At 40.6% G+C, this 26,144-nt stretch overlaps 1 protein-coding gene across 1 annotated transcript in view; it reads right to left on the bottom strand.

The window, feature by feature from the left end:
• Positions 1-24,425, bottom strand: part of ppm1lb (protein phosphatase, Mg2+/Mn2+ dependent, 1Lb) — a 66,175-nt gene extending 41,750 nt beyond the window's left edge. The window contains exon 1 of the mRNA XM_059331331.1: positions 23,527-24,425. Within this exon, the coding sequence (XP_059187314.1) occupies positions 23,527-23,925 (399 nt within the window). The 5' untranslated portion in view covers positions 23,926-24,425. The remainder of the gene's footprint in view (positions 1-23,526) is intronic.
• Between the last annotated feature and the right edge of the window lie 1,719 nt (positions 24,426-26,144).

The raw sequence follows: 26,144 nt of genomic DNA, 5'->3' as shown, positions 1-26,144 counted from the left end.
CTCTCCTCCATTACTTCTTCCTGTCAGAGGTGAACGCCTTCTACAAATCAGCATCTTATAGAAAAATGAATAAAACTGTGGCATAAAGCTGGGCAGACACCATTGTTTTTTATATGTCATTAACACGCACTTCAGATTTCCTCATTTGTTTTGTACATTTACTATTCAATAGTAAATAATCGCTGTCACCGCTGAAGTTTTATTTATTCATTATTATGAATAAATTATGGCATTTATTCAATATTAAGCTGCAGATAGTTGAAACAATGTGGACAATATGGTCTGAATTGTAGTGAAGATGAGTTTTATTTATACCACAGCAGAGACAGACAGAGAGTCTCTGTGGAGACCACAGGTAGCCACAACATGGAAAACAATGCTCCAATAAGATCAAAGACAGCTCTTTTTAGAAAAGTCATGCAGGAAATTGGATTGTGGAACTGCTCGCACTGCAGACAAAATTTCAGACGTGGAGGATATCCATCTGACCGTCCAGCAGACAGATTGTTGATCGCTCAGACAATTAATCAGGCATGGATGTCAAACGACAGCAAATCTAGCAGAAATTCATCTCCATTCTCATATTTGCCAAGAGTAACCAATCAGGCCTTCAAATCAGGATAAATCTCTACAGCTTTCAACAAAAAGGTGTTAAATATCGGCCCCTGTTATTAGATTAACATGGAAACTTCCTCTAATATTCTTCTATTATTTTATTTGGAATGTTAGAAAATAACAGGGCAACACAAAAAGAGGAAAATATGCAATAACGTTGTTAAATATTACAATATTGTAAAAAAAAAAAATGAACAGATAATTTAGCACTCGGTTGTGCTTTACTGCTGCTGCAAATTTCTTGTTGAATAAAAAATACAAAAAGGACATTAGTTTCAACATTCTTTTAGTGGGCGCATAAATCATTGAAACTTAACACAAAAGGCATAAAAAAAAAATCATTTTTAACAAGCAGTTTTTCAATGACATTCTCTTTCAACCAAATCAAAAAATCCCATCTCTGCATTCTCTCAGGATGTGATTATCACCCTAGAAAACACTGAGTCCAAGACGACATAATGCAGGTTGCTTTGTTCATCTGATCAACAGAATACAACTCAAAGAAATTCACTTTAACCTCAAATATGACAAATAAAAACAGAAAATCTTCAAATTTCAGAAGCTGTCCCAAGGCAAATGATGACATCAGAAAGTGGCCAAATAATTTTCTTAATGTGACCTAACTGATGAATCAACTTATCCTTCAATCAATCAGTCAATCCCCGTTATCAATACATACACCTGATGATTATTGAGATGCAGATCGAGTCTCCCCATTCGTTGACATTCTGAAAGACCCTCACACAGCGCCGCGCTCTGCCAAGTGCCGCTTCCACCGTCCTGAGTCGACAGCTTCCTGGACTCATTCACGGCTTCCTGTGTCCATCCATTCATGATGGCTCTCATCTCCATACAGCTGGCTTCTCTGGCACAACAACTCTTTCAATTAAACAACATTGCACACATGAAAAACAACCCAACACTGGGCATATGGTGCAAAGCAACTATTCCATATTTCAACATGCACACGCGCCTCATTTCCATACACACATACAGCGTGTTGAGCAGCAGCAGGCGGCGGCCCCATAATTGGGGCACCCATAAATAAGGAACAGTGCGACGCCTGGATTCTGCTGATTTGTTTTGCAGGAGATGCATGTGTGAATAAATTGATGGCTTTTCATTTTAATAGCGCCTCCCTCTCGCACCTTTACGTCCTCCTTCTGCACCAGCTCATAACTACACCTTTCATAACTACACCAGCTCATAACTACACCTTCTTTCACTTCTCATCTCGCATCATTTATGATCCCCCCCTTCCTCAGCTTATCCCGGTGCTTCCATCTATATCCTCCTCCTTTTTCTTTTCCTCACCCCCTTTCTCTTGCTGTCACTCTTGAGACAGATGTTGCATTTATCACTTTAATTACAAAGTGCCTGCCTCTTCTCTCGGCCTGATTAGTGACGGGGGGGGGGGCAAACACTGAAGAAAGCCGATACAAGAACCTCTCTAAAGGTGCGTTTCCACTATAGTCGAATACCTGGAATGAGGTGGGTCTCCCTCGCCGAAACGCCCCTAATTTGAATGTGAGTCGTCCCTAGCGGCCGTTTTTTGATCCCCTGAATAAGCCTGGTAGCTGATTGGATAGACCACTAAGCGGGATGTGACGTAGTACTCAACGCCACAACAACACGCGCCATTTTTAAAAAACAGCGAAGTAGCGAGTAGTCACAACAATAATAACCGCCGCCATGTGCATGAACACAGCGACAAGAAACACAGCAGCTCTGCTCCTCCTTCCTTAGTGTTTACCTTTGCGTATGTGACGTCGCGGTAGAAACTGTCGCTAAGCGATTACGCAACGCTCGAAAACCGTACGTCACCTCCGGAGTCTCGTAAATCCCTCCGGGCCTTTTTTTGCAATGGAGACACGCCGAGTGAGTGAACATTTGAGAGGGCGTGGCCTGAAGCTTTTTACCCTAATGGAAACGCTCCTTAAGGCCTTCATTCACATCGAGTTCAAAACAAGTTTACACCAATCCCAACCTGTGTTCTCTGGAGGATTCAGAAATATATTTAATGCTGAAAATGTGACTTCCCTCCAGCCCAAACATCGTCCTCCTGGCATCTCCCCCACTCTGCGCTCCCATTCATCAGAGAGAAGAAAAAACACACAGCGATCAATGGAAAGCCTTTTTGCGTGCGTGTCATAGAGCAAAACCAAACTGCACTAGCTGATAAACATACAGACATTCATAAAAAATCAATACTCATCTACTCCATCCACTGCTGCTGCTCTCATAAAGCTTGCTGGAGAAAATAAAGCCCTTTTTGTGTGTGTGTGTGCATCACTTTGTAGGACCTCCATCAATCAGAACATTGATTAAACTCAATGGACTCTGGATATAAGGTGGATGGTTGAGTGCGTGTGGGGACAGGGTTTTGCATGATGAAGCTATGAATACGGGAAGAGCACAATAGAACAGGACTGGGAAATATGAGTAAGAGTAAACTAAAGAGAAGTAGCTTCTTTCAGCATGTGAGTCATGCCAGATGAAGGGCAGCGACAAAGGTAGATCCTGCATAACATCAGTCTGTGTGACAGGCCTGTCCCTTCCTGCACTGCCTCAGAGTAATGGCTGTCTGTGGAAAATACTAATCTGATCACCTCGTCTTCCAACACTAGTCTTTAATCTGCCAAAAAAATCAAATAAAAACATAAATAAGGCACTGACTGAACCCACATGGGTTAGTCTAGAAGCTGCACAGCGGAATTCTCCTTGGCTCCGTGACACGCTGATGTTCATTTTCCTTTATTTATACCTTAAACTTACTCCCTCAGGTCAGATTGATTTAAGTGGTAAACAGTATAACGACAGATGATGAGGTGGTGATGATGACACACCGTGCTCTGTGATGTTTTAAATCTTCCACACAGCCAAGTTCCCATACAGCATAATGAGGACAGGATGTGTAGCCAGAGACCAGACCCAGTGCCCACTTTCCAAAACAATCCCAAACGCTGCCCGCTGCAGCTCAGAACTGAACCGTGGGCATTCACGTGGAACCCGTCCAGCGACTCTGCTTTCAGTATGGTCCAGCTAATGAACCGAATCCACGCTTACACCCTGAATAAGCCTGCCCACGTAGGGAATAATTTTGGATTTTAAATGCTTCTAATCATTTTTGTTCACTTTTGGTTTGCAAGCGTTTGACAGCTTGTACATTTGTTGTCCTGCCCGCGTGGCGAGGAGGGCTTCAGGCGGCGTGGCAGCGCCAGCAGGCGCCGGGCCACGGCGCTCCGAGGCAGCCCAGTTTCCACAGCAGGTGCAGCACCATCATGGAGCAGACCCACTCCACTTTGGCCTGCTCACTATTTCCAGCCTGAGACACCACTGCCCCCCAAGGGACGGCTAAGAATAGAAGAAGGATGTCTTGGCCTTTGCTGCATTTTTTTTTGTTTTTAAATTCCCCTCCTGCACATCTCCCAGCGCCATGGAGGTGCTTGAAGTTCTCCTTTTTTTCCTCATTAAAACGTTCCTCATGTGATCCGAGGCTCTCTGGATGGAGCTCGCTGTGGAAGTTGTAAAGTATTTTAAAGCTACTTTGTGATTTTTGGCTGTAAAAACTAAATTAACTTGACTCAACTTGAAAGTAAAGTACTCTTTCAAGACTTTATATAAAATGTTAAAATCAACACAAAGACCAAGAGGGAGAGTTCACCAAGAGGTGAAAATAACTATTGAGGTTTCTTGTTGAAATTCACTGAGAAAAGCTGAAGGTTTGAAGAAATCACTTCAATTAAGTCTTGAACTTTCTTGGAGCCACAATAAAGCAGTTATTAAGCCGCTCAGCAGTAAAACTGCTCTGCTCTGACTGTGCCAATGCTTCCGGATGGGAAATCAGTCTAAATTATTTAAACTTTGACCTTGTTTGCCACTGATCTCCCAAATTGCAACCAATGAGATAACTGTAGCTGTAGGTGATGTAGTAACACAAGCAATGAAGAATGATGGAAGAAAAATATCCTCTGTGTTTTAGCAGGAAACTTAAATCATATCAGCTGCCAGACGGGCTACCAGATAGTTTATGAACTTAGTTAAATCAAATGCTCATGTTAGCTTAGCTGTTTTCTGTATGTCAGCTATGCTAGGGGCTATGATCGTATGAGGTATACCTGCATGGCGCCCAACATCACCATGAGCACAGATTTCTTATTATGTGGCGGCAGAATTAGAGTAACTGCTGCTGCCAGTAGCTCAAGTAATTCAGGACTACGACAGCAACCCACAACTTTTTTATAAAGAATGCTGTTGGTTATTTTGATAATTAATTGATTTGTTGTTTGGGCTATAAAATGTAAGAGTGTAACGATCAATATCGATTAATTAGTGAACGATCCAACTGCATCAATGCCATGCCCAATAGATGCAAAGCACTATCTTTAATATACGCTTTTATTTTGAAAATAATGGATTGTTTTTTATTTAAATATCTGGAAAAGCTCAGAAATAAAATGGTAAAATCATGTTTTAGTTGTTTTTTTGTGAGTTGCTGTAACTGTAACATGTTGTGTTATGATATGAGATGACTGTGTTATGATTTATTTATTTATTTATTTATTAGGATCCCCATTAGCCATCACTCCGTTGTGGGAGTAATGTTTATTCTTCCTGGGGTCCTCAAACAAGACACAATTGAAATACATAGTGAAAGCATACAGGGTAACAATTATAATCTAGAATCTCTGGCAGTTATTAGAAAAAACTACAATATTAAATTCAATAAATTACCAAAAAGTGGAATACCGATTACAATTCAAAGAAATGATTAAAAACTGTTTTTAAAACATACAAAATCAATATGATATCGATCACTGGCCCCTGAATCGAACCGAATCAAAGTCATTTCGCGGCAGACTTTGTGAAATGGGCAAATACTGTATCATTGTCCAATGAATCGATTTAATATCATGTTGTGATGAAACCTGCGATTAACACCCCGAATAAAATGTCCGAAAATAGTAAATGAAATAGAAAAATGCCTGTCACAGTTTCCCACAGTCCAAGGTGACGTCTTCAGAAGTCTTGTTTGGTCCGACCAACAATCCAAAGCAGGAAGATATTCGGTTCAGACATTCAGCAGAGAAAAGCAGCAAACGCTCACACTGGAGACGCTAAACCCTGAGAGCTTCTGGCAGTTCTGCTTGAAGAATTATTGGAACACTTACCAAAATAGCTGCCAATTAATTTCCTGATTATCATCTAATTGATTAATCTACTTACCGTTCCAGCTCTAGTCAGGACTTCCTGGGTTTGCAAGACAAACTAGAGTTAACCGGGGTCATGGAAGTGGCATGTGTATGGCAAACTGCCCACAGCGGACATTGTGACAGTTAAACAGTTATACATGCATCTGCAGGGTCCCCAGAGAGCAGGACTCTGTCAGGACTCTGTCAGGACTCTGTGTTCGTCTGTCAGTCTGCAGGAACTCTAAGACCTGTGCACAGTGTAGTGCTGCAGAACCGTCTTCAGAAGACATTATGACTTAGGTTGTGTGTGTGCGTGGGTGTTTGCACGTGCGTGTGTTGTAAGTAAAAGTGGTGGACTCCCCTCAGGACTGGAGGCAGCAGACTCTTTAATATTTCAGAGCAGTGATAAATAAGTCAGACAGACTGCAGAGAGATAAGGTGACTCTGCGGGTAGGGGTGAGGAGGGGGGAGGCAGAGGTGGGAAAGGAAAAGGGGGAAATGGATATAGGGAGGTGGAGAGAGATATATAAGGTAATAGAGCAAAAGGTCAGAGAAGACATGAAGGGGAGGAATGAGGAAAACAGAAAAGACTATAAAAGGAACGGCAGCCCAATCCAGACACCTCTGGCTAACAGGAAATATGTGAAACACTGACAGTTAGCGAGCTAACTATTAACATTTCTCCACACAAGGAACACTAAGAACATCAGAACCTAATAACCTGCAGAGTTCAATTGTTCCTCACATCTCTCCGGTTTCACTCCCTCGACAATACTGACCCGGAGACACTCGGGGTGAATGACAGATTTTGATTTGTGAAGGACAAAAGAGATCAGAAGGAGAGAAAGATAAGTAGGTGAGGCGGAAGGAAAGGGGAGTGGATGAAGAGGTAGGAGGGAGGAGGAGGAGACAGAGACAGTTACTGTGGGGAAAAGGTCAACGGAGACAGAGAGCAAGTGTGAGAGAGAAGATGAAAAACAGAAGAAAGAGGTGGAAAAGTATGTCATGCTTCCCCCACGGTGCCCCGGCCTTCAGTCTGACAGACTTATGATCAAAAGATGGGAAAAAAAACTTCCACTAGCACTTCATACACAATTTAACTCACAGCAGGTTGTACAGTTACAGTATGTTTAGCCTATATATGTCAACTCTTTGCTTCACACCGACTCTTTAAGCCGAAGAATCTACACAAACTTTCTGGCTAACATGAGTTATGCTGCAAGCCTGGAAAATCTTAAGGCATCCATGTTTTTATCCCCATCTCCTGTGAAAATATGACTTCTTCCCTTCCTTCTCTCCACCTCCAAACAGCAGCTTTAGGCTCCATCTTCTAATATCTTCATTTATACTTCTCTAAGCCTGCAGCATATTTATTTCCTCTTTTTTCCTCCTCCCCTCTCCGTCCTCTCTCCGGTCCGGCTGAGGGCACTCATCATCCACGCCATTGCTTTCCTCACCCTCCATGAAGCATCTCTCCTCCTGTGAGTAGCTGTAAGTATAGCTGCCAGCTCTGCTGCTGGATAAGCTCATTAAATCAACTCAGGAAGAGGGCAACACTTCTCAGGATAACAAATACATGCAGGTACTGGATGTGTGAACACAAGAAGGAGGGGAGGAGGATCTAAAAATACCAATAAATCCATCAGGAAGGGAAGGAGGCGATAATTGGGGAAATAAATACAGACAAGTGGGAGATGGGTGGTGGAAAAAATGAAAGTGAATCCATGGAGAGAACCTATAGTCCCAATCTCCCCAGTGGGATTAGTGTAAATCTAATCTGCCCCGCTGTCTCTTCTACTCCTTTTAGCCTCGGCTTAGAGACGCTCTCAGGAAGAGAGCAGGGATCCTAAGAGCCTTGAGCTGTTAGCATTAGCTCACATCATCGTAAGCTTCCTCTGCACCACACTAATCAATTACCAACCCTGCTTATCTGCCTCTGAACTTCCCATCCACTCCCAGCCATCACCAGCCTGTGACCCCCAGCACACACACACACACACACATTCTTGTACTTCTATCTTTATGAGGACCCTCATTGGAACAGTGAATTCCCTTGCAAGGTTATAATAGTTTTGAATTATTCATTAGTTTTAGTTTTAATTTCGTTGTGATTTTTTTTGTTTTCAAATTCAGTTAGTTTTAATGAGTTTTCGACTGAGTTTGTTAGTTTAGTATATATATTTTTTTAAATGCTATAGTTTTAGTTTAGTAGTTAGTTTTAATTTTTTTGTAATGGGTTATGTGTTGGGTGGGAGATTAAAAGAGGTCAGAGTAAATTTTGCCTTTATGTCCTTTGGTTTATCAATCGTCATATCAAACGTCTGAAAAAAGTGACAAAGACGAAAACAAAGGACATTTTCACTATAATTTTAGTTAGTTTTGTGAGGACCGGGCGAAATGTCCTCACTTTGCAAAAATGCTCTCACTCTGTTGGTTAAAAACGTGTTCTGGTCCTCACTATGTAGGAAGAACAAGTACACACACACACACACACACACACACACACACACACTCAAAGCAGAGCTCCTTTAACTGAGAGCCATTTACCAACACGCTGCGTTTAATGTCCGCTGTATATCTGCTGTCTTAATGGGAAGTGCAGCGTCTGAAGTCATCACATCAACACATTAGCATCTTTAGCGCAGTAACCTGCCACGGCTTTATGGGAAAAGCTTGAAACAACCAGTCGATGAATGCATTCATTATTTATTATTGAGATAATAATATCTCAGGTGCTTTCCCATGTCCCTGGGAATATGTTTTGGACTGTTGAATTGTTTATCCTCATGTATTAATACTGCTTGGAACGCCACATTAATCCAAAAGGAAACTTTGAAACTTTAGCTTTGCTTAAAGATGTGACTCATCTGCTTCTCTCTTTAAAAAATACAAATGTAAATTTCACATTTCTCTTATCAATTTTGTATTACAGCTTAGTCTTGACACTTTGATGAATTATGCAATCTGTGTTTTTATCTATTTATCCCTTTTATCATTTAATCCCTTTTTTTAATAAACATCAAAAGCCATTGTGGCTTTTAACAACTATTGCACAATGTTCAAATGTTTTGTAAAAACTTTTCTCTGACATTTTATAGCCTAGCAGATTAATCAATAATGAAAATGATCATGAGCTGCATCTCTAATGTTATGGATGCAGTTGGATTTACTCACAAATAACTTATGCACGCTATAGAACAGCCTGGTTTTACAAAAGTTTGTTTTATTAGTAGTTTCATTTTAAAGCAGCTATAAGAACTTTGATTTTGCATTTAGTTATAAGCTAAATGAGATTCTGGAGAACCTGATTTTGTCTGAATCCAATCCGATAGCACCGTGGTCTGCATTAAGAATAATAGAATAGTCAATATTCTTGCTTATCGTCCCATTTCCTCATATACAATCATATACCATATCTCAATAAATTAGAATATCATTCATGGAAAAGTCCATTTCTAATAGTTCAAGTCAAATAGCCAGAAACCAAGTATTGAGTCATATAGATGGACATACTTTTCAGACGCCAACATTTCCATATTTATGTACTTTTTAAAATTGGTCTTTTGTAATCTTCAAATTTTTGAGACATTGAATTTTAGGTCTTCATTAAATGTAAGCCATAATCAATATAAATAGAAGAAATTAAATAAATTAAGACATGAAATGTTTCATTCTATGTGTAATGGATCTATATAATGTGATATTTCCACTTTTTGAATTGGATTACTGACAGAAATAAACTTTCTATGATATTCTAATTTATTTAGATGCACCTGTAGAGACATCAGTATTACATTTCAAGTGTTTAATAACCAGTTTAAAGTTCCCTGTAGTTGCTTTAAAATGGCCAAAATGTTTACACTAACTTTGAAAGACGAATGGTATGGTGTTAAAATATTACAAAGCATAAGTAGCAAAAGAAGCTTCAAAAAAATATATATTGTGTTTCATCTCATCAGTCATACTGTTTGATTTAATTCCATATTAGCATTAAGTACATTTATGAATTGATATAGAATGAATGATCATTTTAAACTGGATAACTGAACTATGAGCCTGCTTTTGATGTGTAGCGCTAATGAATAAAACAAGCTTGTGTGTCAACAGGAAAAATGAGTGTGAGAGCATTTATGTCATGGGGTCAAAGCATGTGAACATTTCCCATCTCTGATGTTCTGAATGAGGCCAACAATACCTCCAGAGGCCTCCAACATTAAGCTGGCAGCCAGCACATAGCCACGTCCCAGTCAGTGACAGGCTACACTGTAAAAAATAATCTGTTTAATTTACAGTAAAATACCTGCAGCTGTGGTTGCCAGAACTTCACCGTAAAAAGTGTGGTAAAGAGTGGATTTTCTACTGTAAATTTAGATGTAAGTATCAGAAAAATTGTAATTTAGACTGAATATTCTCGTTATTTTTAGGCTAATTGTGTGATTCATTAACACATCATGGTATTTCTCCATTCATTATAAATGAAAATGTTGTATTTTTACAGGAAAACTGTGTGTTTCCTACAGTTTATGACAGTGAAAGTGAAAGTTTTGTGCTATTCTTTGATTCATGGTATTTAAAAGTGTCTACTAGGTGACATACAATTTTGAATTTTACGCCGTATTTCTGATGTAATTTGACAGTGTTTTACTGTAATTATTACAAACATTTTTTACAGTGTAAGTGGAGGTTTTCTCTGGTTGTAAATCTAGCCTTTAGCCACTGTTGACTTGAACAGGATTATAAACAAAAGGTCGGACAAATCCAGACTGGATTTCACTTTAAATCCCACGGGAAGATTAGGTTTATTTACGGCAGTTACCCTGATGAACATGTGGGCTTTGTCTGCAATCTGTTTGCAAATTACTCTCAATCTGCTTCTTTATCCCTCTTCCCTGTTTGTCTTTTTCATTCTCTCTCCAATCTCATCTGTTTTTCTCCTTAGCACCAACAACTTTATCTAACCCTTACACAACAGATGGTTCACCAGAAAGCCTCACTAGTTTAAGATTGCCCTGGCACCTCCCTCCTCTAGAGGAAAACAACAGGAGGGAAAAAACAGTAAGGGTCATAAATCTCTGAGGGCCATAATCAACAGAACATGGCAGAGATCCAGCAAGACCCTGGTATACAAACAATCACACACACTGAGAATGCATGCAGAACACACACAGGCACACAGGCACACACACATATCAGATCCCTCTTTCTCACAATTTTAATCACAAATTAATGACCTGCCGTGGAGTCCGATCCTCTTTTATCCCGTGAGCCTTCGTAACAGTGTAAATTAAAGACAACCTGGCTCAGAGCTGGAACGCCACAGAGTGTGTTTGAAGGTTTATAGCTCACAGTGAATAGAAACCATGTGCAAATATCAAACATTCATATCGGCTGCATTCCTGCCGTCTGGATGGATCGATGTCTGGAAGCTGTGGAGCACATGTGTACAGCAGACTGGCTGCAGCATGCAAACTAAAATATATACACCAACATGTGGAAGTGGAATCATTATAGAAATAGAAGAAGACTAGAATGGAGATTGTTAGCTGTGGTCATTTGGCTGGTACATAAAGTGGCAGGTGTTGTTAGGAGTAGACACTGTTTGGATTATCAATTCATTTTAAAGTCATTTTTCATGCAAAATTTGCAGAAAATGCTCTTTTCAGCATCTAAAATGTGGAGATTTCCTGCTATTAATCACACTAAATTGAATATATTTGGGTTTTGGACTGACAAAACAACCTTTTAAAGACTTTGAGAAACTGGGATGGCTGTTCACTATTTCCCAACAAGTTATAAGACAAACGATGAATCAAGTCAGCTTAGCATCCACACTAAGCCCGCACTTTACTTTAGTTTGTATCTCGTTAGCCCCTTTCCTACAGATGTTTGGAGCAGGGGGATGAATGTCAACCAGCAAAGCCAGCAAGAAGGAAAATATGTGACATATGTTATTTGTGCGACCAACACTCAGTGATAAGATAAGGTCCAGGTCCTTTATAATAAGAAGGACCTGGACCTTATCACAAACACGTCATTCATGTTCAGCAAAATGCAAACAACCTTGCTTGAGTATGTAAAATCTCTACAGCCAGAAACAGCACGATGGGCAGTTCTTCTAACATTAAACTGTACACAAACATACATACTGTACTGTGCTTCTGTGCTGCTGTTACACTACCATCTCCTCACTTTGGTCCCTGATGACTGTAATGTGAATGGAGGCCAATATTACCCTGTTGTGGAATCAGTATGAATGCCACAGCTGAGATTAAGTGGGATAAAGCTACAGTTTGCAAACTGAAAGTTGCCATAGCAATTATAAAACACACAGAAATAGAAGAGTATTCATTTTAGCAAAACTAGCTTTCTCTATCAAACCTTGCTAGCATGAATTATAGGTTTAATTTTATCCAAAACACATTTAAATATGAAGATTACTGTGAAAACTAACCCCATGCCTCTTCGGGGGCTGAAACATAAAACATTGAACTCCTTGACGTTATTTTTACAATTTAATCTCACTTGAGTTAGGTTTACAAATCGACAGTCTTTTTGTCCTTTCAAAATAAAAGCGTCCATTACCAAAATAGGCTTTCGCATGGTACTGTGTATATGTCTTTTATTTCGCGATTAATCAATTAATTGATTGTTAACGTTATAGATGCTGGAGTTGGTAGGTTTCTTCCAAACACCCATCCCTACTTTAAATGTTACAATCATTAAATGGTCACTACATCGGTCACAGTTCTTGTAATGGCAACAATACACATACAAACAGCTGCAGCACTCTGACCATCCTGCTGTGTTGATTCAAACGGTAATATCCATTTAAGTCTATTTCTATTTCTATGGAAGGTATGCATTCAGAGTAATAGTCTAGACGGAATTGTCCAAAAAGTGAAAGTGAGGAGCATTTATGGGTACAAGTCGGGAACCGGCCTACTTTACTTATTCCAAGGGTGCTGAATCCCAAAAAAATGGTTCCCAAGCGAAATTTTTAGTTTTTGACCTTCTAATTTGCATCAAATGGCCACCAAATGCCCATCTTGCACAGTTATTGGACCATTTCCCCTTAGTTTTTTTAGTGGAGGCTCAGTGTCATATATATATATATATATATATGCAAAATACCAACTTTTAAGGTTAAATTAAGCATTATTTGTGTAATTTTTTAAGGCCAACATAAGTATTCAATCAATATCACTTTTAAATGTTCCAGTTGGTATTTTGTATACACATATATATATATATATATATATATATATATATACACACACACACATACCTTAAAAGGCACTGAGCCTCCACTATATCCTTGCTCTGACTCTAGACTATAGATCTAGAAACTTAATTTCCTCAACTTTGATTGCCTACTTACAAAAAAACTAAGGGGAAATAGTCCAATGACTGTGCAAGATGGGCAATTTGGTGGCCATTTGATACAAATTAGAAGGTCAAAAACTCAAAATTTCTCTTGGGAACCATTTTTTTTGGACTCAGCACCCTTGAGATCTGTAAGGTAGGCCGGTTCCTGACTTGTACCCATAAATGCTCCTCACTTCTTATAAGAGGCCTTTTTTCTGAAATCCGTCTCGACTATAAGTGACAATAGAAAACTCATTCTAAATTGTGTAATGTTTCATTTTTAGAGATTTTCAAAAAACAAATTGGGGTATGTCCAACTGGTAGAGTGGTATGAGACAGTGACAGACAAATCCAACCAGGAGGCGTGTTTCCCTGTTTCATTACCCAGGATGCACCTGCCTTACCACAGGCCCATCTGGCCGGCGAGGAAGAGAGGAAGAGCCACAAGTGTGAGTGTGATAAAAAGTCGCGGCCGCTCTCTGAGCCTCACAATCACACCAATGTGGCTAACTCTGAACAGCTGCGCCTCGCTACCTTCTCCCCGCCAACATTCTTCTCCCGCCGTCTTTCACTGCCAAGACAGCGAGCAGGCAAACTCCAACTGACTCATCTATTTTCTCAATCACACACAGACAAACAAACAATTGTGGAGCTGGAGCTGGCACACAGACTTAAGCTCCTATAGAAATTACAGATGATACTAGAATGAAAAAACATGCTTTCATTCAGTTCAGCATTTTACATAACATAGCCTTCTGCGTGGAGAAAGTCCCTTTTTCAAAACAAAGTGTAGATTAGAGCAAGCAGTCCCGTCAATACCAGCCATGTGATTTGATTTAGAGGCTGCTAATAAGCTACAGCACCAGAAACACACAGGACTGTACAGTCTAATAGCTCTGCTTTGGACAAATATAGCACTGCTGGAGGCGAGCATTATGCATTCAGAGCCAGACTCGGAGCTTTGTAACATCTAGAACTGGATTTTAAACCTACACTTCCAACACAAGCAGCATGCTTGGCATCTAAATAGGGAACACATCACATGGGGTGGCGTGGCAAACAGCCGAGGCAAGTGTGGACACAGTGGGGTCTGGGGAGAGGCTATAATAGGGGGACAGCAGGTTGACATGGCCTTGGAGATGGCGTTTTTTGTGAACCATTCATTCACTGCCAACTCCCTAAAGGAGAGGAGGAGATGGAGGGAGGAGGGGAAAGTAGGTGAAAAGAGAAAACAGAGTGATGTGGGGTGACAAGGTGGGGACTTGGCAACCAAACACAACAGCTCCATTACCAGAAACCACCTTTCAGCAACCAAGTCAGCTCAGGCTAGCCCCACAGGGAGAGAAGTGGCTACAAAGAGCAGCTTAACACCACCAAGAAGCTCCAAACAACTTTCCACGCAGAACCCAAAAAACTCAACAAACACAGTGATATGTGACACGATGTGTGTGAACGATGACCTTGTGGCTTCCTGGTGCTCGGAGGTGCGTGTATATATTTAGTCAGGAGGGTTTCAGCAGTGTGTTTGACAGTGAGGGTGTTAAATTATTGAGCAGTCGCTGCCAGCAGGGAAGGACGGCACACTGAGGATGAAGAAGGCTCTCTTATCTTCAGCTTCACACAAACAAACACCTATCAAACAGGAGCATGCATGTTCTTTTTAACCTCCTAAATGCTCCTTTCTTTAGAGATGAGAAGGTTTTTGCATGCTAAGACACACAGAGGTAGAAATATTATTAAAATGATTCTGAATGACATTTCTTTTAGGGAAAAGGGAGACAATGGAAAAGAAGAGATTACAGATGTCTCCTCCAGGGTTTTTAACATTTAGGTGGTTTGACGGGCAGCGTCCCCATTCATGTATTAATTTGGCATGTTTCGCTCCGTGACCGGGCTTCTCCCCGACTGTCGCTCTCGCTACAAGGAAAACAAACCTCAGCACCAGGGACAAATTACCAAAAGGTCAAAGGACTTTTCAGCAGAGTCCTCAAGCTCTGTGGTCTCTCTTCTCTGCTGCTGAACGGGGATTTTCCAGCACGACATGACAACCCGTGTGCTTTCCACTTTCTGCTTCGCTTGACATCAAGAAGGGGCTGAAAAGTTGAGCGCCAGCTTTCGCCACAAGTGACAGAATGGGATAGAGAAGGATAACAGCGGTAATGAGCAATTTTGCTGATCCTCATTAGTAGTAATTCCTCTTTTTGCACCGTGCAGTCGGAGTGCAGAGTAAACTAGCGAAGCTGCCGACTCCAAGACACTCGAGAGTGTGACTGAAGCTTTGTTGCTGATGCTGCTTCAGTCTGAGCCTGGTGCTACTGTTCACTGTGCCATCATGCAGAGAACAGCAGCCAGTCATCTGCTGGTCATGTGATGCTTGTTAGACGGGAATGCGCCGGCTGGTAAAATCACGTCAGCAGAGTTATTTCATGCCCTAAAAGCAGCAATTAGCTAAAATATCGGCCACTTGGGAGCAGCAGGAACAAGCTGTAAACACACAGATAAAACTAACATCGTTGAAAGTATCCCAACTTTTTTGTGTTTAAAACAATACAGTTAACTATACATTTGATTGTATTGAAAGTACAAAAGCTAAACAGAATTAAATCACATTTTAAACTCAAGACTGATGAAATGGATGAAACAACGGTGAAGAAAATCGACTTGTCCTTAACTGCAGTGTGTGCAGACTGTTAACTTTGATAAAAGAATTCATTGGAAAACAACTTTTCCTATTTTGTGTGCCGAGGACTTTTTTAGATTGTATCTAAAAAGGTATGGAATATCGTATTTTTATCATTGTATCGGGGGGAAAAGGTCAAAGATTAGAAGTCCTAATCAAGAATGTCATATCTTGACTATGATATATATCACAATAAAGCATGTTTTCTGGTAATTCAATAAATAAATAGGCTATATGAATAAAAAAAACCAACAAGGTTAAGCATATACCTATGTATCAGAATCAGAATCACTTTATTCGTCCCTTGAAGGGAGATTTGTTTTGCAGCAGGACACACAAGACAAGGTACACAACGATAACATAATAAGACCCAATAAATATCTAATAAAACACAGTAATGTAATTAGATACTTTTGGTTTGGAGGTAGTGTACAGTGAGTTTTAGGAACCTATTTGCTGAAAACAGGCGCTTGTAATGACCGGAGGCCAATCACAGCAGTAAAGTTGCAGGTCATAAAACCAAACAATGAGCAAAAACATGCTACAATCTCTGTGTAGCTGAGGGAAACTGCAGATCCTGGGAATAATTCTGTTGGTACGAGTAATCGCTTTCATATAGAAGTACTCAAATCATCCACTGTCATTATAAAAATATTGATTATAGCCGCTTCAATTCGAAAATGCATGTAGTTTCTTTCAGAATGAGTGCCTGCTGGGTGTATTTTATGAACTGATTGACCACATGATGGACACGGTGTGCAGCAGGTGTCTGCTCCTGATAGGCCCGCGGCATTTCCGTCTCACGGTGAAGTCGCCTCTCCTGGAAGACCAGATAACACCAACTGGCCTCTCATCTCCGTGTGAGTCCTCCACGTCCATAAGGAGAAGCAGCACCTTCCTGTGCTACACACACATAAATATTCATGCACTCACACACGCACACGCGGCTGTCCTTGCTCTTCACACATTCCCTCTCTCCGTTTGCTCTCTCTCTCTAATCCTGTAATGCCAACAGTGCAATTAGTCACATGCCGGCTCTTTCTTTCATCTCTCCAGTGAGAGCAAACTCTGGAGGAATTCAAACTGCTCAGTATCTAAACTATGTAACCCACCCCGTGCTCCTGGAGTAAACACAAACACAAACATGCACATAAACACATTCAAATATCAAAATTCAGACACCAGCCTTTCTGACTATAAAAAGTCTTCCGTTGTGAAGCAGCAAAGGCGGTGAACTGTGCTGCACAACTGCTGCGGTGGCTCCCAGAAGTCCTGTCTACTTTGCAATTCAAGAAATGAATAATGAAGTTGAAAATGAAATGGCTATTCAGCCAGAATATGAAGCAAAGGTGAAGGAAGGACACGCTAGGAGCTGAATAAAGACAGAGAGGAGCCCTCTAAGAAACGGCCACTGTCCCAGTGGCGTTAGCGTTTTATTCTACTTCTTTACTTGGCGCTCTCCTCTCGCCTCCTACACACTCAGAGACGATATATCCATCACAACCCACTCACAAACAAACACCGCAGATCGAAAACTACATGAAAGAGTGAGCCATGATAGAAAAAAAAGAAATCAACAGAACAAAAGCTAAAAGGATGGCAAAACAGACAGTGAGAAGCAGCCCCCGCGCTCCAGCTAAACAGCCTTGTAGTGAATGTTGTCTCTCTACTCTACAGTTAAGGTAATTTTGCAGCGCCTGAAGCCACAACCTGACAGAGAGGCAGGGAGGAGCAGAGCACAGCTGACTTTATACCTGGCAGAGAGGAACCAGCGGTGCATGTTGCCGTTATATGGATGGAGAGCCCAGGGTTATCACTTTCATGCAGGTTATTCCCGAGTGTCAGCTAAAAATCTATCTCCATTTAACAGATAATTCTCCTCCCCGAGCCATCATCTAATATGACTGCGACGGCCGCTGGATGTGTTCACATTTAACACTGATTTTAAACACTTGAAAATTGAATTTGCATTGGTGTGCAGGAGTGGGTGTGTGGTGCGGAGAGATAGAGAAAGAAAAAAAAAGAAAGATTTCCACATGTTATTTAGTACTGAAGCATGATTTAGCTGGTAATAAACTGACTGACTCTCTTTATGTTCTATTCTCCAACATGTTGGGCTCACATCCTGGGATTACAGGATCTGAAAACCCCCGACCAGGTTGCAAATGCAGATTGACGCTGTTGGGTGTAGCTTGACATTTTGGGAGACACGTTTATTTGCTTTCGTGTAGAGAGAGAGAGGGATCGATAACACTCTCATGCATGCTAAGTACACAACTAGAGCCAGGTGGAGATTAGTTTAGCTTAGCTTAACATAGCAACTGGAGGCAGGGGGAAGAAAAAAATACACCCAACACCTACTAATTGTCATACTTTCTTTATTTGATCCATTTCTAAAGCTGCATCTACATCTATGATTACCCCTTTAGCAGGCAAAGAACTATATTTGGTAACTTCAGGTAATATTTTGAGGAAAAAAGTTGCATTTAAGAGATTTAAAGTGGCAAATCTGCGCGAAAAAAGTCGCAGATTTGGGTGGGAAGTGGGAAAAAAGCTTTTTTCTCGCAGATTCACCACTTTAAATCTCATAAATCTTTTTCTATGTTTTTTTACACATTCTGGCAGTATGTAATATCCTCCAATATTCTCTAGGGTTGAAATTTGGAATTTGCAAGTATTTCAATGAGTGTCCTATTAAGGGTTAAAGTGGTGAATCTGGGAGAAAAAAGCTGCTTTTTTACCACTTTTTTCTCGTAAATCTGCGACTTTTTTTCTTGTAGATTTGCCACTTTAATCTAGTAAATTTGCAACTTTTTTCTCGAAATATTACCTGAAGTTACCAAATATAGTTCTTTGCCTGATAAAGGGTTAAAGGTGCATTAAGTGGCCGATTGTGCAAGTGTTGAACAATATTTAATTATAATTTTTTCCCCTGAGTTGATTATTGAAGTCTAAGGAATGAACCATCTTTCTTCCTAAACTCTGTTGAGGGATTGTACAAGTGCATTACCGATGGAGCCGACAGGATCTCCAACCTAACGACAGAACGGATGTTTGTCAATAACATAACATAACAACTAATATGATAATTTGGCAAAACGACCCATATAAGTGTTTCAGTGACACAGAGCGGAGCGTCTAAAAGTAGCACACGTCATTATACATACACGTCCGGTTCAAGGTTGTAAAAAAAAGGCTGCTGTTTCGGCTGCAAAAAAGACAGTTTTAAAAGTGAATTAATGTTCATAAATGCCGGAAGTGAAGTAGTCACGAGGGTGATGTGACTACTGGAAGTGACATAGTTACGTAAAAACGTGATGTCCGACACGTGAGAACGGGAACTGTGTGATGTTTAAATCACATCGTTTACTTTTGCTTTCATATGGGACATAACCCCATTAACCCAGTTCTCTTGGGGGAAAGTCTGATGTGTTTTCGAACCATCCACCTCCCCTCGAGTGCAACTTCCGCCATTAAAACTCTGCATCACTGTCATATTTGTTTAGCTCGCTAGAGGGCAGTGGAGGACAGTCTAAGATGTAAATATGGATCATATTTTGCTGCCTGAACAAAGGACCTATGGGCTTGTTTTTGAGGGGAAACCTGTCTTGATGAGCACTTGCAAGAATATTATATGGCTGTCGGTAAAGATGAAGTTAAGGAGCTGAAGCACAAGAAGCATTTCAACTATTTCAACTGTCCTGGAAACAAGAGTTTAGCTGAGTATCATCAGAGGATGGGGCTGAAACTCCAACTATGTTTTGTACAGTTTGATGCAAGTTTGAGAGCAAGGTAGATAAAATGAGGTTGTTATTCACTGCGTACTCCAGCAAATCATTTATTTACATTACATTAAGTCTTGATTCTTATTAGTTTTTTTGAAAATTGCTAATTAATAAAACCATTTGTATAGAGTCTAGGAAAAACAGACTCAGGACGAGAGAAAAAAACATTAATGTTGAACCCTACATGTGCAATAAGCGATGGGGAAATAGCAATTTGAAGACGTCTCATTGAGTGTTAGGAGCTTGTGATATACATTTCACAGATAAAACTCGATTAAAAGAGAAAATAATCAGCAGATAACTCGATAAAATAATTAATTGCATGTGGATCCACGACCTCTTCCCTTGATGTTTATGTTGAATCTCTGCTCTAATTAGTTGGCACATTCAGTGAAAAACATATTTCTGTCCATTGCTTTGCAAACAGTTTGCAAGACCTGTTGATGTTAATTCAAAGTCTCGGATGCTGGATAGATGTTGACACGAATCGGACATTTCTTTAATGACTGTGCATGGATTGGATGAGTGGATTGTGTGTGTGGAAGCGGCTGACACCTCACTAACTAGCCAGCTGAGCCAGCCAATATTCCTGGTGTTGCCTCTGGCCACACAGCATCCCTCTGCTTTAGTTAATGCCCTCTGGCTAACAAAAAGAAATTCTAGATTTGTTAACGAGAGGAAGTTGTTTCTGAAGGCTGCTGTCTGGCAACCATTCCACACACTTCAAAAGAGGGCGTGGGAATGAAAACAGAGCAAATTGTTGCCCATGGACATGCAGCGATAAAACAGCTTCTCGCCTACATGGGCAAATCTGAACACTCTCTTCTAGCTCGTACTCTCACCATAGATACTCTCCCACTCACTTCTCCTTTTTCTGTCACATATACAAACATATATCTCCTATTTATTTCTCATAGCCTCTTAACCATATGTGTGGTAGCTGCAGCAGGACTCCCAGGTTGGGTCACGGGCGGACTCTAAAAAGGAACTCCACAGAGGGAAGAAGCACGAGGAAGAAGGCCGCAGGGAAAAACAATCCAATGACCACTTTTGGGCAAAAGCTGCAGCAGTCAGCACTGCGGCCTAAAATTTAATTTCCCCTAAAAGAACAGCTATCCTCCATGCTTTTGGCTGCCTATTTTTAGCATGTTATCGTTCAGCCTCAATCAGACCACAGCAGTCAGAGGGAAGACGGTCTCTGTCACGGAGCTCCACAGCAGCTACTGGCTGATCAAACCTGTGTAATGTTTAATGGACAAGCTGAAGAGAGAGACATGGGGTACCCTGCCTCTTACAGTTGCTGGGATTTTTCTGTGTGGCACCAATATTGTCAGCTGAGGTCACGGTTGGAGTCCTGAGAAACAATGCCAGTGTTCTAGCAAGACATGACTTCATGATAAATCAAAGTGTCGATCCAAGTCAAATGCTCTTTGTCTTGACTCTCTTTGTGCTTTGTAAAGCTACACACTGAACGTACTGCCATGTTCATGTCACAATCAACATTAGTTAGCACCAAGGAAGCAGAAAGAAAACGGGTATTTCTAAGTATGGACTGTAGGTGGACAGTGACCAGCTAATCAATGATCTAATGACCCACTTTAGTGATGCTTTGCTCATGTTATTGAGCTCAGCTAGCTGTGTAGATGCTGGTTCATCCTCCTCCTTGCAGCTATAATCATGTTAGACCGTGGGGCCTTTGCTGTCTGCATCCTAAAAATGTTGTTTTGGCCAAAAAAACCCAAAAGATGGATATTTTTGGCATTATTTTTAAGCTGTAAATAGACAGGATGTAGTTGCCTTTTGGAGGAGAACAGATTCAGTGTGGGTGAATGTGTATGCAGGGCTGCAGCAAGGAGTTACAGGATCCTATCCACCGCTGGGGATCCTGGGCCCCTGCTCCACTTATCTACAAATACTTGATTACAAATGTCCAAGGCTGGATATCCAACTCAGGCCACAACATCTCCAGTCTCTCTGTGTCAGCTGGTTTGTCCTTGTATGGGAATATGCAGCATTGACACACAATATCAACAAGTTGTTAAAGAAGGGTTTTTTTAAATTTCCTGTCTTAGGGCAGTCTGTGGCCTAGAGGTTAGGAATCAGGAGGAATCCTTGCATGGTGTGTTCACTTGTGTGAAAAAATGGATGGGTTAAATGCAGATATGGAATTTCCCCATTGTGGGATTAATAAAGTAATCTTCTTCTTCTTCGTATTCCTTATTTCCACTGCATGGTACAACTCAGCTTTTCTCATTTTTATAGTTTCCACTGCAGATAGTACCCCGCCAAAGTAAGTGGGATTCTTAGCTGATATTCATAGCAACATTGCATGTAACGTGACACAGAGTGTGTTGCTCTGTCCTCACTGGACCCTCTAATCATCACCCATACAGAGGAATGTCTGCACTTTATCACCATGGCCCTGTGTGGAGGTCTATTTCTAAAAAGCTGGGTTGTATTAATAAAAAAATGGGTCCCTATTAACAGTAGCTTTATTTAAAAATGGCGAGTTTGTGCAGAATGAGCAGAGTTATGGTTTTCTTTGACAACTAAGCGGTCTGCAGTGTTTTAGCTCAACCTTCTAGTATCGGTCCACTATCCACCAAGGTGGTTTAAAAAAAAGAACCAAGCATCAGGTACTATCAACAACTTTTTCCAATAAAAAAAAACAACCAAAAAGTTGGTTTTCAAGCAAGTTGAGGCAGGTCAAACTGTACCACGGAGTGGAAACAAAGCTTCCAGAGGGCTTTGACCCCGTTGACCCTGTTGGTTTTAAAATGTGTCTTGGGCGATCGGTTCACAAGTGGTCAGCGCTGAATACAGTGTAAACAGGGTGCAAGATGCATCGTGATCAGATCTCAAACCCTTTGCCGAGGTGGTCAAGAATGCATTTGACCACATATATTTAGCAGTGAAAACGTTGATGCATCCCCGACAAGGATGAAAGAGTAAAATACAGCATCAGTGCAGCCATGTGGTGGTCATTATGATGACAGTGGTAAAAAAAAAAAAGAGACGAGACCTGATGTACATGAGGTATGAGGCTATTGCTAGCAAGATAGCAACTAGCTACTCAAGTTGTTGGTTACCCTTAGAGAGGCATGATACACAGGTGTAAATGGCAAGATGCATTTTAAAACAAAGTCTAAACAGGGTGTTTGTCTTTTTTTATATCATTTCTGTGCTTATATGTTGCATATTCCTGAATTTATGTTTGCTCAAATTGCATATACAAATCTGCAGGCAGGTAGTGCTCAAGCAGAGAAAAAAGCTCCACATAGTTTAAAGAGTGGGAGGAATGGCCCAGCAGCGGCCCTGCAACTTTATCACAACTTCACACATTAATCTTACATGAATCTAATATGATGTAATAAATTAGTTATCATTAACATCAATCATTCATCAGCTGACAAACATTTGTTTAGAAAAGTCTAAAACTGTGGCAGCTTGTCAAAAAAAAAAAACAGGCTGTTAATCAGCTCTAACATACTCTGATGGACATTTGACATCATTTTCAGCACTTCATGAAGCTATTTATTTATTTATCTGTCTAAAAAAAGTGTAATTGTTTGATGCTGCCAAACAAGCATTATTTTATCTTATAAATCCCTAAAAAGTCTACGTAGAACAGTTTTGGCTTGCTCCACTTTTTCTCACTTGTGGATTTAATACATTAAATCACAGTAAAATAGACCTGACAGAAAAAGATGCAAAACACTGATAAATATACACTTGGAGATCACATAAAAAGGCATCTTGGCTCATTTTTGGGGGCCCTGCAGCTCCAACTGGGGCCCCTGGGTCCCCACACACACACACACACACGTGTTAGTGTTGAAGTCTCAGAGAGAGAGACTAGACTAGAATAAAGACACCACACGGTCCTCACCTCTCCTCCATGGCCATCAAAAATCCCAAATATCGAGGGGTGACTCTTGTTGACGATGTCGGTCAGCACCTCGAACCGGTCCTCCATGTGTTCCCGCCGGCCTTGGATGGAGTACACGGCCACGTTGTTGCTCTTGAACTCCCAGGTCTTGGAGAACTCCGCGTCCAGGACGTCCAGCCCTCCGAACCGCTCATTCTGCATCATCTCCGCCACTTTCCCCTTGACCATCTTGACCGCATCCCGGCTGGACTTGACGATGGTCTTCACCTCGTCCGTGTGGAAGAAGTAACTCCACAGAGCCAGGCTGATGCAGAGCAGGAACAAGGTCTCCGGTCTGAGCAGAAAATAACGCATGATCCGACCTAACAGGGACAGCAGGGTCATTGTATCCTCTATCATTTATTTATTTACATGCAGGAAATCGCGGCAGGTTGTGTGTCGCTCGCCCCCGCCGCAGATTTCACTCCATCGTCGTTGGTGTGAGCGCTTTGGTTGCGGTGAAACAGACACATCTACCCGAGCGGTGCACACCGGGACACATGCAGACCCCACCAGTGACCAGTCCCTGTGTTTTAAGCGGACCCACCAGGCGGGAGGTGAGGTGTGAGGTGCTCCGGCTGGTTCCTCTAGCATGCAGCCCTGCAGTGAGCAACCCGCGGCGGTGCGTTCACCATCTGATGCTCTGCACACCGACTCCCCCCGGAGAGAAACCCGGATCGCCCTTTCTGGACTTTAAGATGATGAGGCCAGTGTTCTGGCTCGAGTGGAGCCGTGGGCAGAGTCTCAGTTCCCGGCCAGCCCCGCAACGGTTCCCAGTCCTGAAAATAGCGGCGGTGTGTGTTGAAAGCCCCACATTCCCAGCTGCCACACTGGCTGCGACTCTCTGCTGCTGACGGACTGAACGGCCGTGCTGCCTTCAGGTGCAGCTCGGATTTAACTCCATGGTCCTAAGGCGCCAGTGTGATTTAGTGGCCTAATAAATGTTTTCCCCCACTAGCTTGCAGCTTGTCACACACACACACACACACACACACACACACACACACACACACACATATATATATATATATATATATATATATATATATATATATATACATATATATATATATATACATATATATACATATATATATATATATATATATATATATATATATATATATATATATATATATATATGCACACACATAGGCAATTGTTGATAAAAAATGAGATCATATACATATATATATATATATATATATATATATATATATATACATATGTATATGATCTTCTTTCTATTTCTCTTTTTTTATTATTTATTTTTGTATTCTTATTTTATACAGATTTGAATTTTTATTGTGTTTCACTGTAAATGTTATATATATATATAACATTATATATATATTAATATATATATACATATATATATACACACACACACATATATATTATATCTATATATATATATTAATATATTTATAATATTTTATTCTCAATATTATGGGAATATAATTTACTGTTTTTAATATCAATTGGGCTATTTCATTTAAATTTCAAGTTTTTTTCTTCTTTTGCCGAGGATGTTGTTTTTTTGGGAGGGATTGTTTGTAAATGTTTGTTTTGCCTGTTTGTTGAAAATTTGCAAAATTTCAATAAGAATCTTTTCTAAATAAACAAAGGTTTTTAGGACTTTTAGAAATCAAATGGGTTTATTACCAAATAGGTTTTCACTAAAGAAGTTAGTAGAGCTGTGAGTCTTCCCACGCTTCTTGTCATTGTGCCTCTGCTACTTAACCGTTAATGTGCGTTCTTCCGACAGCACGTGAAGGCATCTAGAGAGCTGCCATACCACAGGTGCGCACAAAGACCATGGATTGATATATTCTTAGCAGGGGCCTCACAAACCCTTAAAGGGCAACAAGTTTAAAATTATATCAACTGAAAGTTTTGAAAACGAACTTTTGTTAAATTTTGTTTAGATATAAAGGAAATGCTAGTCTTAAAATCTGGCTGTGAAATGACATGGCTTGGTGTAGTGGTTAGCGCCCTCACCTCACAGCCAGAGGGTTGCTGGTTCAATTCCCTCTGTGTGGAGTTTGCATGTTGTCAGCGTGGGTTCTCACCGGGTACTCCGGTTCCTCCCACAGTCCAAAAACATGCACTTAGATTTAATTGGTGACTAATTGGTTAACGATAATGAATGAATGTATCTGTTGCACCACACTTAATTTAACATTAACCTGACCACGATGCTGTAGACAGTACCTCTCTTAACTCAAACAAAACTTCCTAAAGCAAATATACTTAAATCAATTAAATATATGCTATACTCTCCTTACTTTAATGTTAATTACAAAATTATTTGCAATTAGTTCCAGATAGTGTGTTAATTACTACATGCACCTATGGAATCCTAAATACAAATTAAGGTCTTATATGCTGTAATATTGTAAACATTTCTCAAAAAAAATGTTTCAGTTATTTATTCACTGGTCAGATGTAGCATATCACATTTTTTATGACCTAATATTGCATTGCTGCAGGGCAGAACTTAAGTACCTAACGTATTTTATTTTCCTTAAATGTCTTTTGTTCTGTACAGTTGAATGTTGTTCGGTACTGAGGATTGG

This window comes from Centropristis striata, chromosome 4, assembly GCF_030273125.1.
Source record: "Centropristis striata isolate RG_2023a ecotype Rhode Island chromosome 4, C.striata_1.0, whole genome shotgun sequence".
NCBI classification, from domain to species: Eukaryota; Metazoa; Chordata; class Actinopteri; order Perciformes; family Serranidae; genus Centropristis; species Centropristis striata.
This window is presented reverse-complemented; position numbering and strand designations above follow the sequence as displayed.